The following is a 25,182-nucleotide window of genomic DNA, read 5'->3' as shown; positions in this document are numbered from 1 at the left end:
TTTTTCTTTCAAATAGTAGTATACCATTCCCCAGATTGCTCTGAATAACCTGCATAATGAAATCAGATGGACACGGCTTAGTGTGGGCTGGGACTCAGTCCTTTGCAATTCTCTGACGGGTCGTGGTCTTATTTTAATAGATCCCACAGTGATTTTTTGCAAGGGTTTTTCTTTGTAACGTTAAATTATGGCCACATAAGTGAGTATCTTAAGGAAGGGCTGCTGGGGCCGGAATCAAAGTTGCTGGAATATCAGGATATAGAACAGGATATGGCCAGAGTGGGCAGATCTCAGATCTACTCCCAGCTCTGCCAAGTTTGAGCTGTGTGACCTTAATCAAGTACCTTAACCTCTCTGAGCCTCAGTTTCCTTATCCATAAAAGGAGAGTGTTTCTACCTACCTTGCAGGATTGTTATAGGAGTTCAATCAGGGTGTGTTGACAGAGGAGCTGGTTAAGGACAGGCCCTCAATAACTGGCAGCCACTATCATCTAGGATTAGGGTAGAGGCTTTCCAATGGCCGAGCCAAGACCCAAGTCACTTCAGTTGCCCAAACACTATAACTGGCCCACAGAACTCTAGTGCCCTGAAAGTATATAATGACCACTTTAAAATTTCAGACAACATCCCTGTAACCCAGCCCTCAGCCCACTGCCCTGTGGATTGTTCTCTGCCCTCACCAAGCTCTTTGATGTCACAGATAGGGGCTGTCTAAGCACCACAGAAATGTTCACAGGGACTGTTTTCTGCTGTCTTTGTTGTCATCTTTGTAACTACTGCAGCTCAAGTTCATCTTCTGCTCTGAGTGATGCCCTGGTAGGTGAGCCAATGAGAACAGGCTTATTTTATTATAGGAGAAAGGAATACTGCCCTCAAAGCTTTGTCCCTCAGTCAGAAATTCCCTTTCTCTCCCGCAAACACATTAAACAAATAGAAATCCCCACGAGGAGGGGCTTGGATGGGGTGTTTGTCGGGGGCTGTATGCCACAGACACTTCCAGAGAAAGGGCTGACGTGCCCACTTTTCCCCAAGAGGTTGTTTCACTTCGTTGCTAGCCCAATAGAAATGATCAGCCACGTGGCTGTATACATGTTCTGTGCCTAACTTTGGGGGAGCAGTATTTTAAAATGTTTGGAAAATAAATGACTTTGTGAGCATTTAAAATAAAGACATGGCCTTGGTGTGGTCTTTTCCATGTTTCTTGTGCTAGGGGTTTGTTGCATTTTTGGATCTGTGGGTCTACAGTTTACATTATGTTTGGGAAATATGGGGCCATTATTTCTTCAAATATTTTTTCTATTACCCCCACTTCCACCCCTGCCCTCCCACTTTGGGGACTATAATTACATGTGTATTTGGATGCTTTAGGTTGTTCCACAATTCATCAATGCTCTGTTCATTTTAATCCATCTTTTTCTCCCTGTTTCATTTTGGATAGTTTCTATCGTTATGTCTTCAAGTTTACCAATCTTTTTTTTTTTTTTGCTGTGTTGAATCTGCCATTAATCCTATCCATTAAAAAATGAATAAACCTCAGGTTTAGTAGTTTTTAATCTCATTAAATGTGATTTGGATCTTTAAAAAGAAAATAAATAAATAAATAAATAAAATAAAGACATGGAGGCAGCCACTTAGTGAAGTAATAAATCTGTCATGGTTCCAGGGTCTGCTAGCCATCCAGAGAGCATAGCATAGGGAGGGTTGTTATAGTGTATTTGTGACAGTTAGCTTTTGCTGCTTTAGAAACCGCCCCTAAAACTTAGTGGCTTAAAAGAACAAATGCCTTCTCTCTCAAGAGTCTGAAGATTGTCTGGACTGTTGTTCTGCTCAGGGCTGGCTTGGCTGGGGCTGCACGGTTTAGCATGGCTTCATTCACAATGCTGGGGTCCCAGCTGGACAGCGGGGGGGTGCTGGGATGATATCTGGGCCTCTCTTCTCCTGGTCCCTCACCCTCCAGGATGCTAGTCCAGGCTCTTCATGTGGTGGTGGAAGACTTCTCTACAGTGAGAAGGCAAGCCCTAATGCACAAGCACTTTTCTAGCCTCTGTTTGCATTATACTTGCTATTTTCTCATTGGCCAGAGCAAGTCACATGGCCCAGACTGGGGTTGGTGTGAAAAGGTAGTAACCAAGGGGGTGGATACAGGGAGAAGAATTATGGAAGTCATTTTTCACATCATCAGACACAGTATTAGCATTCAGTAATTCAGATCCAAGAAACCAAAATAAGACATTACCTCCGGCAGAGATTCCAAAATGGTGTGTTTAATGCTAAAATCTCAAAGTTCAGGGACGATATTTCCCAAAATTATTGCACCGGGGGGAAAGGTCGCCAGAAATTTCTAGATAGTTGAGGCCCCGTTGCTTCTACTGAGCCAAGCAGGACACCTCTTGGCATCATTGGATCATGTCTTAGGCCAGTACCCACCCCACAGGTGACAGGGACTCTACCTGTGTGATATAATCAGCTTTTTCCGACTGACCCACTGCCCCCTTCTTATGAGTCTAAGAACAGTACCATCTTTACTGGTGACTTTTTGGTGTGGTGGTTGTTCCCTTTAACAAAATCTGGTACGGGTGATTCACACAGGAGGCTCTGAGTGTGTTCACATGTGCGTATAACCCGCTACACATGGATACACCGGCTGACAGGAGTGCTATCCTGTGATTGTTCCAGGCACATCCCTCGTGTTCTCGGAGAGTTTACCAAGAGGTCTGGGAGGGAGTAGCCACGGCCCCCTCCTCAGCGGTCTGTCCAGTTCCACTACGTTGACGCCCAGGAGGAGATGGGAGAGACGGAGGCAGCTGACGGGGGGAAGCAGGCCCACCTCTCTCACACGAGGCAGTAGTTTCAAACATCTGCTTGTCCCTGTGGTTGGAAAACCATGTCTTAGAAAGAAATCAAAGTTTGGAAAACTCCCTTTTGGGAAGTGGGGAGAAACGGATGGGGCCCCTGGGAGCAGGTGAGGTGTGAGCAGACTCTTGGCTCTGGGTTAGGAAAGAGGACCAGGAATCCCCCCACCAACTTTGCATGATGGGCTGAGACTTAGCGGCCCTGGGTTTGCCTGAGCAGCGTTCAGAGTGATCACCCTGTAAACAACGGCCTGGGAGCCTGGCACGGGGCCCAAGTTCCAGGTAGAAACATGTGTGGACTGCATTCTTGCCAGACCTAAGTAATAATGATCACCGCGACCTGTTCTGAGCAGAGCGGACCCCTTCCCTGCGATGCACATGTCCGGGGCTCTGTGCTTGGCCCTGGCAGAGGCCCCAAATCTGGAGGAAGATTTGGATAAAGGGGGAAAAAGTAGTTCAGAGGGGAGTTGCTGCAGAAAAGGTCAAGCTTTAGAGATCAAGGATTTAGCACCAGGGCCCAAGCTTTCCTTCCTCTTACCCTTATGACCTTGAATGGGTCACCCAAGCACTCCAGGACTTAGTTTCCTTACTTTTTAAAAGAGGAAGTTAGTCTAGATAACATACCAACCTCTCTCACGGCTCTCACATTCCCAGGCCCCCCTAGTCTGGTCCACTTCTCCTTTTTCCATACCACTCATCGATTTCTGATATATTGTATAATTTACTCATTTTTTTGTGTTTATTGATTATTGTCTGAATCTTCTCACAAAAATATTAGTACCACAGGGCAGAGACCTTTGAAAGCTTTATTTAATGATATATCTCACATACCCTGATTTGTGCTTGGCACATAATAGGGGCTCAGTATTTGTTGAATGGATGTTGAGTGATGACCTCAAGGACCATTTCTAGCTTTACCATTATGTGTCAGTTATCTACTGCTGCATAACAAACCACTCCAAAATTTGGTGACTAAAACATCAGCAGTGTATTATTTCTCATGATTCTGTGGCTTAGGAGTTCAGGTGGGGCCCCACTGGGCATCTCTTCTACTGCCAATGGCATCAGCTGTCCACTGAGAAGTGCCTGGAAGGTCCAAGAGGGCTTCATTCCCATGTGTAGTGTTTTGGGGGCCCTTCGTGTGACTCCTCTCCTTGTGTGTGAAGGAACTGATGGTGGTCATTTTGGAAAATCCTTACCATATTATTCCATGGCTCCATACTCTGTGAATGTACACATTCTCAACAAGCACTTACTGGGCACCTTCTAGGGGGCAGGCCCTGGCCATGTGCCCAAAACCTCAGACAGAGTCCCTGCCATTACTAAGCTAATCCTTAAAATGAACCCTGGAGCCATAGGCTTTTGACTTCAGCTGGCATCTGGCCCCCTCTAACAGTGGGAACGTAAGAAATGGACAGTTGGCTGGCAGTTCAATGGGGGAGATTTGGGGACTCTTTGGCGAAGGCTGGTGACCACCTCCCTGGTTCCGTTCCAGATTCCACAGACGGTGAGGGAGACTGGAGTCTCTGGTCTGTTTGCAGCGTCACCTGTGGGAACGGCAACCAGAAACGGACCAGGTCTTGTGGCTATGCGTGCACTGCAACCGAATCTAGGACGTGTGACCGTCCAAACTGCCCAGGTGGGTTTACGCAGGGGTGTGGCTCCACATTAAAGGGCAGCTTTTTTTAATTTTATTGTTTTATCTTTTAATACAATTTTTAAGGGTTACACTCCATTTACAGTTATTACAAAATATTAGCTATATTCCGCATGTTGTATACAATATATCCCTGTAGCTTAGCTTATACCCAATAGTTTGTACCTACCACCCCTCAACCCCTATACTGCCCCCCCCCCGCACTGGTAACCACTAATTTGTTCTCTATATCTGTGAGTCTGGGGAAGCTTCTAGTTTATATTTAAAAACTTATAGAAATTGACTTCCTACAGGGCAACTATTTTCCTAAGAATTCTGACTGGACTGGGACAAGAGACGAGTAATGAGCTTAGTGGATGAAAAGATGGATTTTCTGAGCCTTATACACAATTGCAGTAACTGTGACTTAGAAGACAATGCCACCATGTACTTAATTTAAAGGAGGGATTCTGGTTAATTTGAGCCTTTGATGTGGGGTGGGTTGTACCTTGAAGAGACACATGAAGACAGGTGTTCATGGTCTAATAAGGAAGCCAGGACCAGAGGCTTAATGGCCGTCTACAGAAAAACCATGTGTTAGCCTGAGAGTTGCTGAAGGCTCCAGAGGGAGCAAATTGGGGCAACTTGGCAGTTAAGTATCACTTTAAACTGCATTGTCAGTGTTTTGAAAACTTAACTAATTACAAACTTGGTGAGAGGCCATATTGGGGTGAAAAATAATTGTGTCTATAGCAGTAGTTATCAAACCACGGCCCATATCAGTATGGCCCACACATTTTTAAAGGGTTATGAAGAAGGAAGAAGAGGAAGAAGAGAGAGAAGAGGAGGAAGAATATGCAACCAAGACCGTATGTGAAATGAACTTATTTACAAAACAAAAATAGACTCGGAGACATAGAAAGCAAACTTACAGTTACCAACAGGGAGGGATAAATTAGGAATTTGGCATTAACAGATACAAACTACTATATATAAATAGATAAACAACAAGGACCTACTGTATAGCACAGGGAATTATATTCAATATCTTGTAATAACCTATAATGGAAAATTATATATATATATATACCTGTATATATATATCTGAATCACTTTGCTACACACCTGAAATTAACACAACATTGTGAATCAACTATACTTCAATAACAAAAGACCATATGTGAACCACAAAGCCTAAAATAATTACTTTCTGACCCTTTACATAAAAGTTTACCAACTCCTTGGTCTATAGTTTTCCATCTACCATGTGTTCCCCATGGTCAGGTAGAAAACGAGCCTAAAATACTATCTCGGGCTCATCCAAGAAATCACACGCTCCCAATGGCTTCCTCCGAAAGAAATTTCAGAGGCAGAACATTTGAACCCCACACCCCAGACTTCCTTTTTCTACCCCTAGAAACTCTGTTCTAAATCTCTCAGGCTGAGATTTAGAACAAAAAAGTGGAAGAGCAAAGGGATTTCTGCGGAGAGAGAAGATCAGATTGGCGATGTGTGTGATAGCAAAGGGGTGTGTGCAGAAAACAGGGCTGATGGTATGAGAAGAGGCATTTCTAGCCCCTGTCAGCCATGCAGGTGGATTTCCAAAAGTGGAACAACCATCAAGATGCTTGTCCTGATCTTTCCCGTGTTCATCATAATGAAGCTGAGTTAGAAGTCTGGTGGGATGGGATTTGGATGGGTAGAAATCAATAAATAATAATATTATGAGAAGGGAGAAGAGGAGGAAGGCAGGAAGAAATGAAGAGAAGGAGGAGAAGAAGAAGAAGATGATGATGAAGATAAGATGAAACCAAAGAAAGTGAAGATAAAGATGAAGATTGGGAAGATGAAGACGGAAAAAAGATGATAACGAGGTTCATGAAGAGTAGGACCTTTTGAGTATTTAAGTATCAAGCAAATTTCTAAGGTCTTTGCATGTGTGTTACTTCATCTAATCCTCACAATAACCTCATGAACTAGCTATTGATGATGGTACTCATTTGGCAGCTGTGGAAACTGGGACACACAGGCTAACTTGCCTAGTCACACAGGCAGCAAGTGGTCCAGCTGAGATTTGAATCCAGGCAGTCTGATTCCAGAATCCATGTTCTTAACCATTAGATTCTTACACCTCTGTCAAGGGGAAGGGTATCGGGCTCAGCCACACGTGAATACAGACAGCATTTAATGTCAGGGCTTGAGCGGGCTTGCTTGCTGCTTTCTCTCCCAGAGCTGGCACCCAGACCTAAAGCAGTAGACCTAGATATCTTGATAGCAGGTATCTTCCCTGCCGCCATTTTGAATGTTTCCTTCTCGTTTTCTCTCACTACTGAGAGCAGCATGGCCAGCAGCCCTGTTCATACGTTTTCTTCTCATCTGAACTTGCCCTCCTTCCATCCTTTCTGCCTTTCTGTTCTTGACTCTTCCAGCTTTTCAAGGCTCCCTTGAACATGAAGGATCTCCTTTTGCAGGATCTCTTTCCTTTTTTGGTATCTTGATTCTCAGCTCTACTGGGAAAACTCATGGGACAGGCCGTCTCCCTGGCCTGTCAGTGATTACACTGTAAAAGTTTGTCCCTTAGGCTGACCACACAAGTTCTAGGGGCCTCACATAAAACCAGAGAGAGCCCCTTAAAGGAAATCAACCCATGCTTAGCAAGACAGTCAAGGTTCTCCAACAAATAGCACGTTCCACTGCTCCTCTCTCTCCTGACTGGCCCCCATCTGCAGGAGATTCCTGTATGCAAAGGAAGCCTGGGTGGGGGTGGTCATTTGAGGAAGGGAGAGAGCCAGGAAGTTTGAGGCAAGCTAGGTTCAGTTGCTCAGAGCAAGTAATAACAAGCCCAGGTTATTCTTTTTTTTTTTCAACGTTGAATTTGGGTTTTTTAAAAAAATTTATTTCATTCAAGTATAGTTGATTTACAATGTTGTGTTAACTTCTGCTGTACAGCAAAGTGACTCAGTTATACATATACATAAATTCTTTTTCATATTCTTTTCTATTATGGTTTATCACAGGATATTGACTATAGTTCCCTGTGCTACACAGTAAGACCTTGCTGTTTATCCATTCTATATATAATAGTTTGCATTTGCTAATCCCAATTCATCGCTCCCCCAGCTTATTCTTTTTGAAACGTCATCAGCAATGCTAAAAGTCCCAGCATATGAGAGATCTGGTCTTTAGCTACGGACTGCTGTATCCTCAAAATGAACTAGACAAATGTTCAAGGGGAAAATGTCAGCCAACACTTACCACTTGGTACTCTATGTGCTTTCTTTACACATAACTCATTTAATTCATTCAGCACTATGAGGTGGGTCATTGGTCCTCCCCATTTACGGATGTGAAAACTGAGTCACACAGATGTTCCAGGGCTTGCCCAAGGTCACACAGCTAGTAATGATTTGGACCCAGTGAGTCAGGCCTTAAGACTTGTGTTGACCACGAGACAAGTTGTTAACCACTACACTCTACAGCCTCTAGTTTAGTTTGCCATCCTGACACCTCTAGATAGACAGCCATCCTGACGCGTATCCCGTACCGCCCAAAATCCCATTCCTAGGCCCAAGGAATGAGTTCCTTAGGCACATTCAGGCACTTTTGGATCGGATTTCATGCTGCACATGGTATCTGGAGTTTTAATATATTTTACGCTCTATACCTACTTTTTACTGTTTCCTCGGTTGGCAAGTTTCTGCCCGTGAGTAGTAATGAATACAAAAAAGGCTTTATTCAAGTGTATTTTTTTTTTTTTATTTGCCAGTGGGGCGGGGGTGGGGTGGGGTGGAGGGCTGACTTTTTCCATGTAACTAGGGAAAATGAGCTCCTGTCTGTGTTTAGGTATCGAAGACACCTTCAGGACAGCTGCCACCGAAGTGAGTCTGCTTGCAGGAAGTGAAGAGTTTAATGCCACCAAACTGTTCGAAGTTGGTAAGGAAAGGTTTTTTGTTTTTTTTTTTGCTTTTCCATCCAAATATTGATCTAGCGTTTTGGAGATTCCTTCTGCCTTTGCCGTGCCATCCTTGGATCCATTTAAATGTTTCGTTTTCCTCTTACGGGGTCCAATTTTCTCAGCATACTTCTTGCTCGCTGAATATACACCAAGCGAGAGAGAGCAGCCGCCCCATTCCTCCTGCACCAGATGGAGCCCAGCAGCCCTGCTGTATCTGCCACACCAGCCACGCAGCATCCATAGCACGTGGGTGGGGCGCCCTGCCCCTAGCTCGGGATCCGTCCACACTCGGGCCTCTAGCCTCAGGGCATCTCTTCTTCCAACTCTCACCCAGTGTCCCCAGTAAAATCAAGAAATGGTGATGTCAGTTTTCCAGCAGAAGGACGGGGGGAGGAAGGAAGAGAATGGGAACTTTCTCGACATTATGCCTCCCCCATCTCACTCCCCGCCATGTGAATCTTTCGTAACTTCGGTACACCCTGCTACTGATCTGCTCGAAAACGCTAGCTCAAGTACACTGAACGTGGACCAAACACAATTGAAAGTGTCTGTTCAGCAAGGGGAATGCTTGCTGAATAAAAATAGCTCCACGTGCTTCTGGATGTAATTCTATATTACAGAACAATAAGACTCCTTCTGCCCCATTTCTTTTTGCCACCCCCGCAAAGCCCTTTCCTCACCTCTTCACTCTGCCCTCCTCAGCCACACTGGAGTCAGTTTGGAAATTCTGTTGCCCGGGGTTTCCGTCACAGTCCTTCACATGCAACCAAAACGTTAGCAGGAGCCTTCTGCACACACAATGCATTTGACCGAAAAAAAAAAAAAAAAAATTAAAGACTACATGCGGGAATTTTGCATAAAATGATAAAACAACAAGATGGGCTTTTGGGGAAGAGAGCGTCTCAGACCTCCCCATATCTCACCCCACAGGCAGGCAGCTGTTTGCCCTTTCACAGGGAATGGGACCAGCTGCACCCAATGGGCAGCTGAGAACACACAGGGATGAGGGGGGATGGTGGGTCAGGCAGGTTCTGGGCAGGAACAGACAAGGCTCACACGCAGATCAGGTAATAGAGGAGCATTTGATGAGGGCCTTTTGGCAAAGGTGTGAGCAGGTAGATGGAAACCAAGAAGGGCTTGTACAGAACCCTGGGGCTGGCAAGCGTGGGGAGCCCTTACCTCCCACTGGCCTGAAGGGACCAAGGGAAGGATTGGTTCCCAGAGCCACTGTGTAGAGAGGGCTGCCTGACAGCACTTCCAGCTCCCAGAAGGAAGTAGCCAACTTGTAACAGTGAGGGAGGAGCCTTGGGAACAATACCCTGACTTCGCTCCTCCCTCCCTCTGGTCCCTCACCCGGTCCTCCCATTGGCTCACCCCAATTAGAAACCAGGGCTCAGGGAGCCCACAGATCTGGTGCATACAGGGCAGCCTTCCATGGCAAGGAAAAATGTGGAATAAGGATGTAGAAGGACAAACGGAAGATGCCCAGCAGAGATGAGAAAAGCTTGACTAGCACAAGGTCAAGTTTCTTAACCTACTTCTGCCTCAGTTTTCTGACCTGTAAAATGGTCTAAGGTAATGGTGCCTACCTCCTAGACCTATTTTAGAGTGAAATGAGTTAATGCTTGTAAAACATTGAGAACATTCACACTGAATACTCCATATAAATTTGATAAAAAATAAGTCGAAGGACCTATGTCCTGTACATGAATTATGATGACCTTCTACTCTGGAGGAAAAATACAAAGCTATTTTCTGGGACCTCGCTGAATTTTGTTTCTGAAAACCCTGCCCTCTGAGGGAGACCCCCACTGGCTTTGCAGACACATACTTTCCAGGATGGACCCTCCAATCTCTATGCAACTGCTCAGTCAGGGACTCTCAGGGGTGGAATCATAGCACTCAGCCCACCCCCGCAGGCAGCATCCTCAACCCTGTTCTGTGGACTCCCTGCTTTCCCTCTGGTTTAATCCTCATTGCACTTTTTGAGATCGGTGTAATTTTTATACCCAGTTTAGAGATGAGAAAACTGAAGCACAGTGAGGTAGAACACCTTGCTCAAGGTCACAGAGCCACTAAATACTTGAGTTGGGATTCGATCCCAGGCAGTCTGGCAGAAGAGCCCAGGTGTTTCATCTTAGACCAGGCCTTTCCAAGCTCCTGGGAGGTGCCCCAGCTCTCTCTTTCTCATATCCCTCAAGAGAAACCTGAGCACCCCTGCAAGCTGCCCCGCAAGCCTGATCATTTGATTTTCACTCATGACACCACCAGCCTCCCAGGCACCTGGGTCAGAGCTGGAGAGTCACTTCTGATACCTTCCTCCCTTCCCCCCAAGCCCACCAAGGCCTGGCAGCCCTACCTCCCTGACTACTCTTGATCTCACCAGCTGTTCCCTCCCAGAGTATCTCACCTGGACTCTTAAAATTGACATCAGCACTGAATCTTTCTTCCTACTGCATAGCTCAGTGAAGAGCTCACTGTCACTCAGAAACCTTCCGTGGTTCCCTAGTGCCCTCTGAAACGAGCCTAAACCACACTGAAGACCCCATGACCTGACACTAACAACCTTCCTTCCCTATATCCTCTGCTCCAGGGAAACTGAACATGCACCCTGCCCCCAGACTTCTTCTGCTTAACTGTGGTTTGCACAGTTAATACCAACCTGGATGGCCTTCCCCTCACCCGGCCCCATCTCTGCTCTTGTATGTAGTCTGAGTCAGGTCCAGCCTTCTGAGATGGGATTGGACATTCAAGAGATTCACTGGGGAAGAGCCCGGGAAGGATAGAGGGGAAGCAGCAGAAGTAGGCAGGGAAGGCTTTCAGACCAAGATGCAGGCCTGACCCCTGCAAAGGGAGGGAGGGAAGGAAGGAGGACTGGGAAGCAAGGGCCTCAAAGCAGCTTGAGAAAGTCTCGACCATGCCAACGGGCACCCCCCAGCAAAGGCTGCCTGACAAAGGGGTCCCCCGTTGGGCAGCACCCACACCAGGCTCAGTCATCGACTGAGAGCAGCCCCAGGGGAGCACAGCCTGGATGTGGAAACCACAGCAGATCCACAGCCGCTACAGCTGGAGGCCACCAGGCAGCAAAGTGCCCCCAGCAGGCTTCCTTGCAGGAGCTCTGAGCAGGACACTTGTGGCCACCATGCAGCCCTGAAGAGCCACAGGGCCAGCCCGGTGTCACACACTCCTTGAAGAACCCCCTGACTTGCACTGATAGATATGACACTTTTTAGCACCGGTGGGACTTTTTGCTTTGGCCCCCTTAACGCACCCCACATGGTGGGCAGCCTTAGATATGGCTCATCTTACCCGCTGCAGCTTCCTGAGCCACACGCGATAGGAAACCTGCCACTGCCCACACCACGTCCCTACACCCCAGCAGCCCCTGTGGTTCTTTGCCTGACGGTGTGCTCTGGCCCCCAGAGCCACCAGCCCATGAATCCATGGTCATCCAGAAGTCCAGGAGCAGCCCCCTACCAGTGATTGATGGGAACTAGTGGATAATAACCAGATCCCGCCAAGTAAAAAAACAACATCTCTCTTCAAAGACTGTATTCAAAGGATTATTGCAAAAGGGAAAGGGCCAATTTGCAATAGAGAAAACACTGTGTCTATAGGCCTGCAAGCCTCTCAAGGGTTAGGCGAAAGGGTTTTCTTTTACAGAGGACTAAATAAGGCTAGAAGAACCCCACGTGAGGCAGTGGGATGGAAGGCTGGTGAGATCAGATAGGGCATCAGAGAATGTTCTGCCCTGAGACCAGCCTATTTTCGGTAGGGACCCCTAAGGAGAGGCTATATGCTGGCCCAGGCAGAGGGTAGGTCAAAGTTCAGGGGCTTGAGAAATATAATATGATATCGCTTATATGCGGAATCTAAAAAGAAATGATACAAATGAACGTATTTACAAAACAGAAACGGACTCACAGACTTATAGAATGAACTTATGGTTACAGGGACAGAAGGGTGGAGGAAAGGGATGGTTAGGGAGCTTGGGGTTGACATGTACACACTGCTATATCTAAAAAGGGCAACCAGCAAGGACCTTCTGTATAGCACAGGGAACTCTGTTCAATGTTATGTGGCAGCCTGGATGGGAGGGGAGTCTGGGGGAGAATGGATACATGTATATGTATGGCTGAGTCCCTTTGCTGTGCACCTGAAACTATCACAACATTGTTAATTGGCTATACTCCAATACAAAATAAAAAGTTAAAAAAAAAAAGTTCAGGGGCTTGAAAGAAGGGGAGAATATTAACTAAAGTTTAGTTGGGATGCGTTTTATTCTGATTGGGGATGAGCAGTTTAGCTAATCGTTTATGAGACCAAGAAAGGGAATCTGGAGGGTCTGTGTCTGGTTTTGTCATAGGTAAACAAGGCAGCAGCTGTGAGTCTTATCAAGTCCTGTGGGGAAGAGGGTTCTTACAGTAAGTGGTTTTCCAGAATGCGCAAGGGTGGGGGAAAGTCTTAACCTTGGCTGTTTCCCAGAATCACGGGGCTTGGGTAAAGTTCCACCCTGTCACTGGGTGTGTTTCCGAGGTCCAAGGGGAAGATGCTGCAGTTTCTACAGTGGTTGCTTGTTTGATCCACATCCCATATTGCCACCCTCCCTTCCCTGTCCCACCTCCATGCTCCCTGCTGGTGTTTCCCAGAATCACTTCCCAAAGGACCATTTTCACTGGCATCTTTGTCTCAGGGTCTGGGAAAATACAAACTGAGACATTCACTAAACCAGGGGTCCTGAACTCTCATGACTAAGGGACCAAGAGCAAACACCCATGAGTGACGGGATCAGGTAGAGACTGTGGGGAACTGGGGACCTCCTGTCTTGACCAAGGAGTGGTCACTGGTTACCTGTTCACAAGGCAATGCAGGACTGACGTCAACCTATCTTTGGGATTTTCAAATGAAACCAGGAATCTACATTAATAAGTGGAATCACATAATTCTTAAACGTTGGCAATTAATTCAATATTTTTTAATACTGTAAGGCCAAACACTACACACTTCTTGGGGCAGGTTCTGGCTCAAAGTCTATAGGTCAGTGTCCTCTGGCCTAAATATTAAATTCCCTAAAAGCAGGGACCACCAGCCTCTTCCTCTTTGAGACCTCTTATCACAGGGATTTGCATGTAACGGTTGTTAACTCTTTCCTGCCTAAGGTTAAGAGGTTAGGCCACTAGCCTAGTTTAAACCAGTCAGTGAGTGGCAGAAATAAAACTTAGTCCTACAAATATCCCTTTGAGGCATTCTCCGCCACTCATCGCTTATTTAGAGAGGAGATTCAAAATGGCCCTCTGAATTATTGTTCATTTTGTTATGGGTGATAATGGGGTTATGGTTATCTAGGAAAACATAGAAAATATGGTTTAATTATCCTCCTATTTTTGTAGATGCCTACTAAAACTTAGGGGTAATAATATCATATCTTTCCAAAAAAATTTTAATGAGGGATATACAATGATTAAGTCTAGGTGATGGCATCTGGGTAGTCATTGTATACGTATATTCTCTCCACTTTTCTATGTATGTGAAAAGTTTTCATAATATAAAGTAAGGAGTTGGTGGGGCCGAGAACAAAGTTCCCAAGTTCAAGGGCCATGATCGTGTTCACCGATGGCCTGGGGGTTCCAGGGGCTGCCCGTCAGGGAAGGGAGAGGTGGACTTTAAAGTCATCAGGCAGCCGGTTTTGCATGCGATCAGAGGGTTTCTCTGGCCCCTTTCAGACACGGACAGCTGTGAGCGCTGGATGAGCTGCAAGAGCGAGTTCCTAAAGAAGTACATGCACAAGGTGATCAACGACCTGCCCAGCTGCCCCTGCTCCTACCCCACCGAGGTGGCCTACAGCACGGCCGACATCTTCGACCGCATCAAGCGCAAGGACTTCCGCTGGAAGGATGCCAGCGGGCCCAAGGAGAAGCTGGAGATCTACAAGCCCACGGCCCGGTACTGCATTCGCTCCATGCTGTCCCTGGAGAGCACCACACTGGCCGCCCAGCACTGTTGCTATGGCGACAACATGCAGCTCATCACCAGGGGCAAAGGGGCGGGGACGCCCAATCTCATCAGCACTGAATTCTCAGCGGAGCTCCACTACAAGGTGGACATCCTGCCCTGGATTATCTGCAAGGGCGACTGGAGCAGGTATAACGAGGCCCGACCTCCCAACAACGGACAGAAGTGCACAGAGAGCCCCTCGGACGAAGATTATATCAAGCAGTTTCAAGAGGCCAGAGAGTATTAAAGAGACACCACCTCTGTTGGTCGTGACACAAACACACTGCACTGATCCGCCACCTGGCAGAGTCCGTCTTACCCGCATACATGTATATGTACATATAGCACGTGAGTATTTGTCATAAGTTACACTAGGGGTGTGTGCCAGGCCCTTGTGACTGCCATCTGAAGCCACCGTTGCCTCTTCCATGTCAACGGCTTCCTTGGAACTCTTCCTAGGCATGTCCTCAGGAGGATGGGGAGAAAGGAGCTGGAAGAAGAACCTGGAGGTCATAGCAGGTGGGATTCAACTCACACCCCGGATCCAGCGTTTCCGAGAGAAGCAAAGGGGCAAAGAGAAGGAAGTTGTAAACGTGATAAGCAGTTTTTATATATAACTTATTTAATATGAATGTGACTTATACGTCACCTTTTCTCTGGAGTTGTCATCGTGAAACTATTTAATCACTTCCATGAGAGTTCAGAAAGGGGCTTAGGGAGATGGAAGAGAGAGGGAATTTTGTAGTAATGACTTCTTTAAAAATAAAGAATTCAACAGAAAGATATCAAAACAAGAAAACACCCACCTGAAACCAAGTGTTAGTTAGCCAGTGAGGTACCTTGATAAGTCTCAGCTTCCAAATGCCCTTGCCTCAGCCTGGGTAGGGAGTGGGGGGCAAATGGGTATTTTAGGAGAAAATCTGAGGCCTGGTTTTAAGTGGACTTTAAAACAAAGGCCAGTATTAACACAATGCTATGATTCTATTAAAAGACCCCAGAATAGAATTTCTGCTCGTGCCTTAATAGGTTCAGAAGGCTACAGGAAGGTCAGACATAAAAACAAGGAGTAGCACTTTTCCAAAGAAAAAATGCAAAACAAATGGGGGGAGAACATGAACTTCATCTATTTTATTTTAATACCATCGTAACAATTTTTTTTCTCCACAATATATTCTCAGTAAATAAATATAAAAACAAAGAGAGGAACTCAAGTCTAAAACCCTAATTTTTTTATGTTTTAAGAAAGAAAAAAATACATTATTTTTGTAAAGTATTTATTGAGTCACTGAGTCTTGTGCATCAAGCAATTGTAATATGGCCTGGTTCTGTAGGGTGGAACTTAGGACAAATAAAGAGTTGGTTCTTATGCAATCTTTACTTGCAAAACTCCAGGAAAAGAGGTTACATAATAAAATCATAATAAAATGTGTTACCTACAGTAAATGTGTTACCTGCAAATATTTATGATACAAATTCCATAAATAGCCCTAGTAAAGCAGGGCTTCAAGGCAGGGGAGAGGAAGGTTCAAACCAGGTAGAATAAAAGGCTCATTGATTGATGTGATGGTGGGTGGTATAAGTCATAGCATCTTTGGCACCAAGAATATCAACCCTGCCCCGAGGAGGCTAGAGCTCACTGATACACGTGCAACTTTTTGCCCACCCAGAGCTAAGAAAGAGCTAAGAAATCCAAGCCAGAGCAAAGGCTTAAGACAGCCCAGGTGAGCGGGACTGCTTCCAGACAAAATTCTGCAATTACAGTAATAAGTAGAACTCCTCATTGTGCAAATAATTCCATTTCGAGTTGAGGAAACCAAAGCTCAGAAAAAAATAGATCACGTTGGATCTATCATTCATTTCCTAGTCCAGTGCTCTATCCACTATATCAGCCTACCCTTAGGTTCTCATAATAAAACCTTGTTTTAATGGAAAAGCTCTTATCAGTCATTTACACTTTAGAATGAGTTATCCATGTATTGCCCACTCTCAGGATATTTATATTTAAGACCTATTTCTAATTATGGAATGAGAATCCTTATTCACACCTGAAGGAAGTTTAGGCAAGTGAACTGGGAAGGAGAAAATCAGTAGGTCCGTGTATCAGGGGAGCAGATTTGGTTCCTAATTATAGGAAAACCATTTTCGCCAAGAGAATTGGTTGCAATGGAATGCATTGCCTTTGGGATGGTGAGTACCCTGCCAGGACAGGTATTCAAGCAGAGCTGGAGAGGAATCACATGAGAAGCTCATTTTAGTGAGCAGGAGAGACAAAAATGTACAGCAATAACCCCCTCTGATAAGTGTTCTATAAAGGGTAAGTGGAAAGTACTCTGGGAAAATAGAGGCAGGAATCAGGGAAGTACCTGCTAGACCTAATGGAGGAGTGGTATTTCACAAAGCGGAGAAGGGTGGGGGGGCAAGTAGATGCATTTGGAGTAAGAAAACAGTATGGGCAAAGGCAAGGAACTACGCAAGAGCTTGGTGTTTTCTGAAAACTGGGATGTTTACAGTGATGAGCCAGAGGGACAAGAATGGCAAGTTATGGAGTTGTGTCTAAGGTGTTTTTGTTAAGGATTTAGCGTGGAAAATTAAAGCTGTTTCCTAATACAGTGAGAATGACTGATATGAGCCATGTTTCCAATGGGCTATTTGCCTCTTTATATCAGACCTTCCTGACATAACGAACCGAGAGTTGGAAGGCAGGGTGAATTAGGAGCTGGGGAGGGCTCCTGGGCTCCTGGCCTACTGAGAACACTGCTAGTTTCCCATCCATCATCCAGATGGTGCCACCCCTCTGGAAATTTGCTGAACTATAACCTGCCTCTATGCAGTTGTATCTCATTTACTATAGGGCCCCAAGCCAGCCCCAGTGTAACCCTGGGTAATTCCTTCATGGAAAGGGGATCATGTGAGCAAGTGCCAACTTTGCCCACCACAGAGTAGGCTGTCTGCTCCCTCACCTGCAGCCCCTGTTTATTGGACCCCTCAGCAACTGCTCTACAGACGCCTCTCATCGAATGCTTTGCTCCTTTGCTGCTCCTTGGAAAGAGATCCCTTTTTCTAGTGACCCACTGGGCCTCTCATGTGCCACGTCTGAGCAAGCCAATAGTGACAGACAGAGAAGTCAAGGCCCTCTGGTGGCCGCACATGGGAAGGATGAGGGCAGGGCCCCAGAAGCGCTGGGCAACCTCCTCACCCCATTCAATTATTATCCACCATGATTAGTCTCCAAGCCTTTCCATCTTTGTAGCTCAGTGGCCAGGGGGTAGATTTCCCCAAGGATCAAAGAATAGGTACGATACCAGCCACCCTTCCTGAGCACATACTTTGTGCCTCTGTGCTAATCACTTTACCATGGGAGGCAAGCAGGTTACATCCATTTTACAGATAAGGCAAAAGAAGCCCAACAAGGTCTTCTAACCTGCCCAAGTTATAAGGCTCTGTACATGGCAAAGCTGGTTGAAGACTGTGTTCTTAACCTTAACCTCTACTCGACTGTCTTCCTAACTCTTCCCAACACACAGGATCAGGATTTTGCCTCCGACTCACTCTGCCTTTGCTCCAATTGTTCAAATCCACCAAATGTCCCTGCATCACCATTTACGTGTCTCGCGTTGGTGACAGTGGATCTGGCTTTAGCTCTATATAGTCTGCTCAGTTCTCTCATATTCCATAAGAGGATTTGAATCCTGTATCTGTGCCCTTGCTCAGGTTGGCTGAGTAGCAGAGCCTAGCTTTCTAGAAGATAGCCTGCTCCATGGATAAGAATGAGACTGGTCTGTTTTCCCTGCTGCACTCAAGCCCCATGTCAACTGTTGCCTGTTGGGTCGACCTGAAGGGCAGGTGCCATGTCTCATGCTTTCTACACCCCCAGCCCCTAGCTCTGTACCTGGCAGATATCATCAGGCAAGGTACAGAGGGCGGAAGAATTTGAGAGTTGAGTCAGACCACCTAGATTCCAATCCTGGCTCCCTCAGTTGCCTGCTGGGTACCACTGGATAAGTTAATCAGCCTGCGTATATTCCAGTTTCCCCATACAGTTTTTCGGAGAATAAAATAAGAGATATGAAGTTCCTAGCATAGGGCCTGTCATGTACCATGTGCGTCGGTGTTGAGTCATTGGAGAAATATTTATTGAGCGTATACTAGTTGCCAGGCATTGTTCTAGATGCCAGAGATACAGCAGTGTACAAATCCAAGTTTTCCTGGTGGAGGGGAGACGGCTGATAAATAAATAAGTACATAATCTGAAATAATGGTAAGTGATATCAAGAAAAATAAATTATTTGATCATACGTGTATGTTGCATTATTTAAAGTAATGCTAGTTGCTGTAATAGATAAGCCTTAAAATCACAATGGCTTAACACAAAAACCTCTAAAGGTATGTTTCCAGTCAAGTGGCTCTCCTCTAAGTGATGACCCAAGGACCCAAACTTTCCATCTTCAAGGCTTGACTCTCTAGGGTGCCCTGCAGGTCATCTCTATTCCAGGAGGCTTAAGGAGTAAAAAGCAGGGAGAATATGGGCAATAACTTATATAGGTGGCCCAGGGAAGTACAGCTGTTTCATGCCACACTCTTCTACAAGGGAGACTGGGAAATGGAGTACAGTCGGGGGCCCAGGAAGCAGAGATCGGCTGTGTGAGCACCCGATCAGTCTCTGCCAAATAGGTAGACCACCAACTAATTAATTACACAAGGCAAGAGAGAAAGCTAGTGAAAGGGGTTCTGGATGGGCCCAAAGTTAGTGATCAAAGGGAGTGATCCTTTTCATCTCATTTAGACCAGCTCAGCTTTCAACTGGCAGCTCCTGCAAGCCCTTACCTGATGGTTTTCTCTAACCAGGGCCCACACAGCTCGCACAGATGGGGCTGAAGTGCCAGGGAGCGAACAGTGCCTCCCAGGAGGCTTAACAGGACCTTGGTGGATGAATACCCCATCTCTCTCATCCCGCGAGTGGGGCAATTCTGAAGCGTGTTTTATACCATTCCCGAGCTCCCAGTGAGACTGAGGTCCTGCCACCCTCGGTGGGGACCTGCTTGCTAACATGCCAATTACTGGCCTCCTTCCCTTCCCTGTCTTTCCTCCCCACTCCCCTACTGTCGCTCACTGGAATTGTCTCCCAAATAAGCTACTTGCCCAGGTCCTTCTCTCTGGATCTGCTTCTGAGTGGTCCCAAACCAACACATCACTTCGTGCTTTAATATTCAAATAAATTAAGTGTATCATAATATTATTGCCATCGAGCTCATGTGAGACGAGGTCTTGTGTTGCTGACAGCTCTTCCAAAAAAGAAAACTCACTCTCATCCTGGCCAGAGATAGAAACTCTATTAGATTTCAATTCCATTTCGTTTTTACAAAATGAAGATAAACCCCCAGTTTTTATGATTAGGTCCAACAGGGAGAAGAGGATTCCACCAAATACCTCTAAACATTTATGAACGTCTTTTCTTAATTTTTGACTTCATCTCCTTGCTGACTAAAGACCAGTCCTGCTCTAAGGACCACACTTTGAGTAGCACTGTTCTAATTACCTGAGCGACAGTGATCAACACCCCATGAGCATTGAGTTGATTCTGGCCTGATGGACAGAGTCATGAAAAAGCTTCCCAGGAAGGGGGCGGGGGAGGCCTGGGTTCTTTCGTTGTCATCCATTTACAATTTCCAATGGAAAAATGTGTGGGTTGTCACCATTATGCCTGCACGGTTTCGGACAAATTAAAGGCTTGCATCCGTAATTACTGGGTGGGTATATACAGAAACATACATCCATGTCTACAGATCCTGAATACAGTGGTGTAAATGAAGGCAGAAAGCTTACAGCCAGTTGATTTTCTGAGGTTTAGCATTGGTTTACTCTATGGGATTAGAAGAAAAGGGACATTTTCCGGGACCAGAAGGTAAGAATTTTCAGGAACAAATTTATGGGACCAGCAACTTTTTGTTGAACCAGAACAGACTCTTTTTTTTTTCCAGACCTTCATGTAGAGATTTAGAAAGCCAACATACAAAGACTAGTGCCTTGCCTGTAATGGCAAAAGTAACATCATCCTTAACCATTTTAGTGGCAGGGGAACTGGTGGGAGACTGGATTGAGACACAGCTGCAATAGCAAAGCTGGGTAAAAAGTTTATGACTTTGCTAATTTTCTATCTGTTCTGGGAGTCATAAATGTGCCCTTATAGATATTCATGATTGCCCTTAAAATGAAAAAAAAAAAAAAAACAACTTTTAAATGGCACAGAAAAGCCTTTCATTCCCGAGGCATGTAATTCATGGATGATTTTCAAAATGTCATGTTTGAATTGGGAAGGTAACATTTCTTGAACTAATCAGCCAATTGCTTCAAGAATATGACTCAAAGGATATAAAAATTTCAAGGCTGACTTTTAAAAAAGAAAGAGGAATTCTCTTTTCTATGCAAGTTCCTAAGTTATTTTTTCACAAAGGTCATGGCTAAATGTTAGGTTTATTTGCCATGGAAGAGAACAGTCTAAGTGAAGTAAACTTTTAATTCTTTAGTGACAGGGAATGGTAGCAGATCTTGAAAAGCACCATTTTAAAATTTTACACCATTAGCCAGGGAGTTTCTATTTGGTTAGCTGTAACCCCCTTTAGACCCCACTTGGCTGTGTTTTTGGTTTGTTTGGGGGGGGTTGGGTGTTTTTTTTTTTTTTTTTAATCTTTGGAGAGCTGAACAAATGGAGAAGGAGAAAGGCAAGAGAAAAGAAAAGAAAAGCAAAACCCAGGATCTCCCAGGATGAAAGTCTCTTTGGAACCTCTAAAATAACTCACTGTCCCTGTTATTAACGTAACAAAGGTGGGATCTTCACAAACAGTAGATTGGAGAGACCCACACCATTGATGCTCCTGACCCCACAGAGCCTTCCAATCCCCCCTCAGGGATGGCTGGGTCCTGCCCAGACAAGACCAGGAAGAGATTTCCAAAGACCTCATGACTTAAAGTCACATGACCAGGACTCTTCCAGTCAAAAGAGAGCAAGGTGTCCTATGCTGATTGGCTGTGGAGGGTAGAATTTTCTGAGAGGAACATTTCAAGTCCCCTTTCCTGGGGACTCCTCTGAGTCAGGAAGAAGCCTGCCTCTGAGCCACTGTTAAGTGCTCCCTCCTACTATTACAGTATATTATAAAGAGAAAAAAAAAAGGAGGAGGGCAATGATCCAGTGCTAGAAATATAAAGCCTGGTTCACCACTCACCAGCAGCAAAGGTAAGAAGCTAAAGCTTGAGATAAAACTGCAGACTCACTTGTTTCCTTTTCACTGCTTTTTCTATACTGCACAGCCCAGTCACCTTCCTGATTGCTCCTCTCCCATCCCCTCTGCCACCCAGTTGACCATCTTGCAGCCAATTGCCATTTTTGTAGCCAATCTTTTGTTAAAGATGCTTTTCGAACACAATTACAATTAAGCATGCATTCAGAAAAAAATGCACACATATCATAAGTGCACAGCTCAGTGAATTTTCACAAAGTGAACAACCACGTGTAACCAACACCCATGAAAAAAGTCAAGAAATGGAGCATAAGGCTCATGAGAGGCTTTCGGGGATGATAGAAATGTTCTAAGTGTTGACTATGGTGATGGCTACACAACCGTATGCATTTGTCAAAACTCACTGAATTGTGCACTAAAGAAAATTGAATTTCATTGTATGTAAATATTACCCCAATATGAAGTAAATAAATAAAACATTACCAGCACTCTGTCCCCTTCCAGTCAGTACCCACTTCCCACCAAAAGTAATAAGTATCACAACTTCTGCACTAGATTAATTTTGCCTGATTTTGAACTTCAAGTCAGTGGAATCACACAGCATGTGCTCCTTGAGATCTGTCACCTTTTGCTCCACATCATATCGTGAGATTTTCCCACATTGCTCCTTGCAGCTATAGGTCCTGCCTGCCCATCGCTGCCAAGTATGGCACATGTCTATTTAACCGTTCTACCATGTGTGGGCATGTGGGTGGTTGCTGGCTTGGAGCTTTTACAAATAGTGCTGCTATGAACAGTCCAGGGTGTGTCTTTGGGGCTCATACACACAACATTTCTATTGGAAGTGAAATTGGTAGGTCAGAGGACATGCTCAGTCTAGCAGATACTGCCCCCAGGGTTTTCCAAAGTGGTTACATTGGTTGACACTCTATCCAGGAGTGTTTGAAGGTTCTGATTCTTGGACCAATCCTGGTTCTACCCCTTTCACTAAGTCTTCCCTGACTGTTCTGTTCTTTGATCTCTTTATTCTTATATTTAAGTCAACACATGTGTACTGAACACTAAGTAAGTGTGTGCCAGTCACTATTTACATGCTGGGTACCTACTGGATATACAAAAAAAAGGTGGACAGGAACCCTGTCCCGTGGGGATGACTAACTCAGATGACTATAATACATTGTGAGAGGTACTATGGGAACAGATGAGGACATGATTAACCAGGGCAATTGTAACTAACAAGCCAGAGTTGCCACATTTTATTTAGGAAAACAAGTCTGATAATACCAAGTGTTGGCAAGAGGGTGTGAAAACAGAAACTCTTTATCACCTCTGCTTGTGGTGATGTAAACTGGAGAATAATTTGACTATACCTAGTAGAGTTGAAGCTGAAATGTAGCAAAATTCACTAATTTCCCTCCTGAGGGTCTTTTTTCTATTATCAAAAATAAGAGGGACTTCCCTGGTGGCACAGTGGTTAAGAATCCGCCTGCCAATGCAGGGCACATGGGTTCGAGCCCTGGTCCAGGAAGATCCCACATGCTGTGGTGCAACTAAGCCCGTGTGCCACAACTACTGAGCCTACGCTCTAGGGCCCAGGAACCACAACTACTGAGCCCGCGTGCCACAACTACTGAAGCCCACATGCCTAGAGCCCATGCTCTGCAACAAGAGAAGCCACAGCAATGAGAAGCCCATGCACCGCAATGAAGAGTAGCCTCCACTCACCATAACTAGCGAAAGCCCTCACACAGCAACGAAGACCCAATGCAACCAAAAATAATAATAAATTTTTTTTAAAAAATTAGGAATAAGTAAAATTGTTCACCAACAGAGGAATGAACAAACACACCATGTTACATTCATAGGATAGAATGCCATCCAGCTAATAAATGATCTAGAGCTAGGCATAGGCTCACAGATGTGTCACAAAAATATAATGTGTATAAAAGAAAATTGCAAATGGATATGAAAGTATTATACAGTCTTCAACCATTTAAAAATTCACAAAACAATACCGTATTATGACTGGACACTGACACAGGGAATTAAAGTTTTAATTATGCATGGGAGGATTAACAGCCAACCTCAAGATAACAGTTACCTCTGGGTATGGCTGACAGTGAGTGGGTGGGGAAGCAGAGAAACTTTACAGATAATATTTTATTTCTTTTTTAAAAAAGAGACCTAGCATTGGGAGCAAGGATGAGAGCGTGGAGGCAGGGAGTAGTTGGGAGCCACATAAAAATCCTATGGGAGACCAGGGGAGTTGGGAAGATGGCGGAAGAGTAAGACGCGGAGATCGCCTTCCTCCCCACGGATACACCAGAAATACATCTACACGTGGAACAACTCCTACAGAGCACCTACTGAAGGCTGGCAGAAGACCTCAGACCTCCCAAAAGGCAAGAAACTCCCCACGTACCTGGGTAGGGAAAAAGAAAAAAAGAAAAAACAGAGACAAAAGAATAAGGACGGAACCTGCACCAGTGGGAGGGAGCTGTGAAGGAGGAAAAGTTTCCACACACTAGGAAGCCCCTCCGCGGGCGGAGACTGCGGGAGGCGGAGGGGGGAGCTTCGGGACCGCGGAGGAGTGCACAGCGACGGGTGCGTAGGGCAAAGCGGGAGATTCCCGCACAGAGGATCGGTGCCGACCGGCACTCACCAGCCCGAGAGGCTTGTCTGCTCACCCGCCGGGGCGGGCGGGGCTGCGACCTGGGGCTCGGGTTTCGGTTTTGGACTGAGCGCAGGGAGAGGACTGGGGTTGGCGGCTTGAACATAGCCTGAAGGGGTTAGTGCACCACGACTAGCCGGGAGGGAGTCCGGGGAAAAGCCTGCACCTGCCGAAGAGGCAAGAGACTTTTTCTTCCCTCTTTGTTTCCTGGTGCGCGAGGAGAGGGGTTTAAGAGCGCTGCTTAAAGGAACTCCAGAGACGGGCGCGAGCCGCGGCTAAAAGCGCAAACCCCAGAGACGGGCGCGAGCCGCGGCTGAAAGCGCGGACCCAGAGACGGGCGCGAGCCGCGGCTGAAAGCGCGGACCCAGAGACGGGCGCGAGCCGCGGCTGAAAGCGCGGACCCCAGAGACGGGCGGGAGACGCTGGGGCTGCTGCTGCCGCCACCAAGGGGCCTGTGTGCGAGCACAGGTCACTCTCCACACCCCCCTTCCGCGGAGCCTGAGCAGCCCGCCACTGCCAGGTTCCCGGGAACCAGGGACAACTCCCCTGGGAGAACGCACAGCGGGCCTCAGGCTGGTGCAACGTCACGCCGGCCTCTGCCGCAACGTCACGCCGCCTCTGACGCCGCAGGCCCGCCCCGCACGCAGTGCCCCTCCTTCCCCCTCCTCACCCCCGGCCTGAGTGAGCCAGAGCCCCCAAATCAGCGGCTCCTTTAACCCTGTCCTGTCTGAGCAAAAAACAGACGCCCTCCAGCGACCTACACGCAGAGGCAGGGCCAAATCCAAAGCTGAGCTCCTGTGAGCTGTGAGAACAAAGAAGAGAAAGGGAAATCTCTCCCA

At 46.1% G+C, this 25,182-nt stretch overlaps 1 protein-coding gene across 1 annotated transcript in view; it reads left to right on the top strand.

Annotated features, from left to right (window-relative positions):
* The window catches only part of ISM1 (isthmin 1), a 96,208-nt gene extending 71,557 nt beyond the window's left edge, over positions 1 to 24,651 (top strand). Inside the window, exons 4-6 of the mRNA XM_022594126.2 lie at positions 4,348 to 4,491; positions 8,332 to 8,421; positions 14,167 to 24,651. Coding sequence (XP_022449834.1) covers positions 4,348 to 4,491; positions 8,332 to 8,421; positions 14,167 to 14,684 — 752 coding nt within the window. The 3' untranslated portion in view covers positions 14,685 to 24,651. The remainder of the gene's footprint in view (positions 1 to 4,347; positions 4,492 to 8,331; positions 8,422 to 14,166) is intronic.
* The last annotated feature ends 531 nt before the right edge of the window (positions 24,652 to 25,182 follow it).

The sequence above is a fragment of the Delphinapterus leucas genome, chromosome 15 (genome assembly GCF_059928025.1).
Source record: "Delphinapterus leucas isolate spDelLeu-1000000601 "Yukka" chromosome 15, BTC_Dleu_Yukka2, whole genome shotgun sequence".
NCBI classification, from domain to species: Eukaryota; Metazoa; Chordata; class Mammalia; order Artiodactyla; family Monodontidae; genus Delphinapterus; species Delphinapterus leucas.
This window is presented reverse-complemented; position numbering and strand designations above follow the sequence as displayed.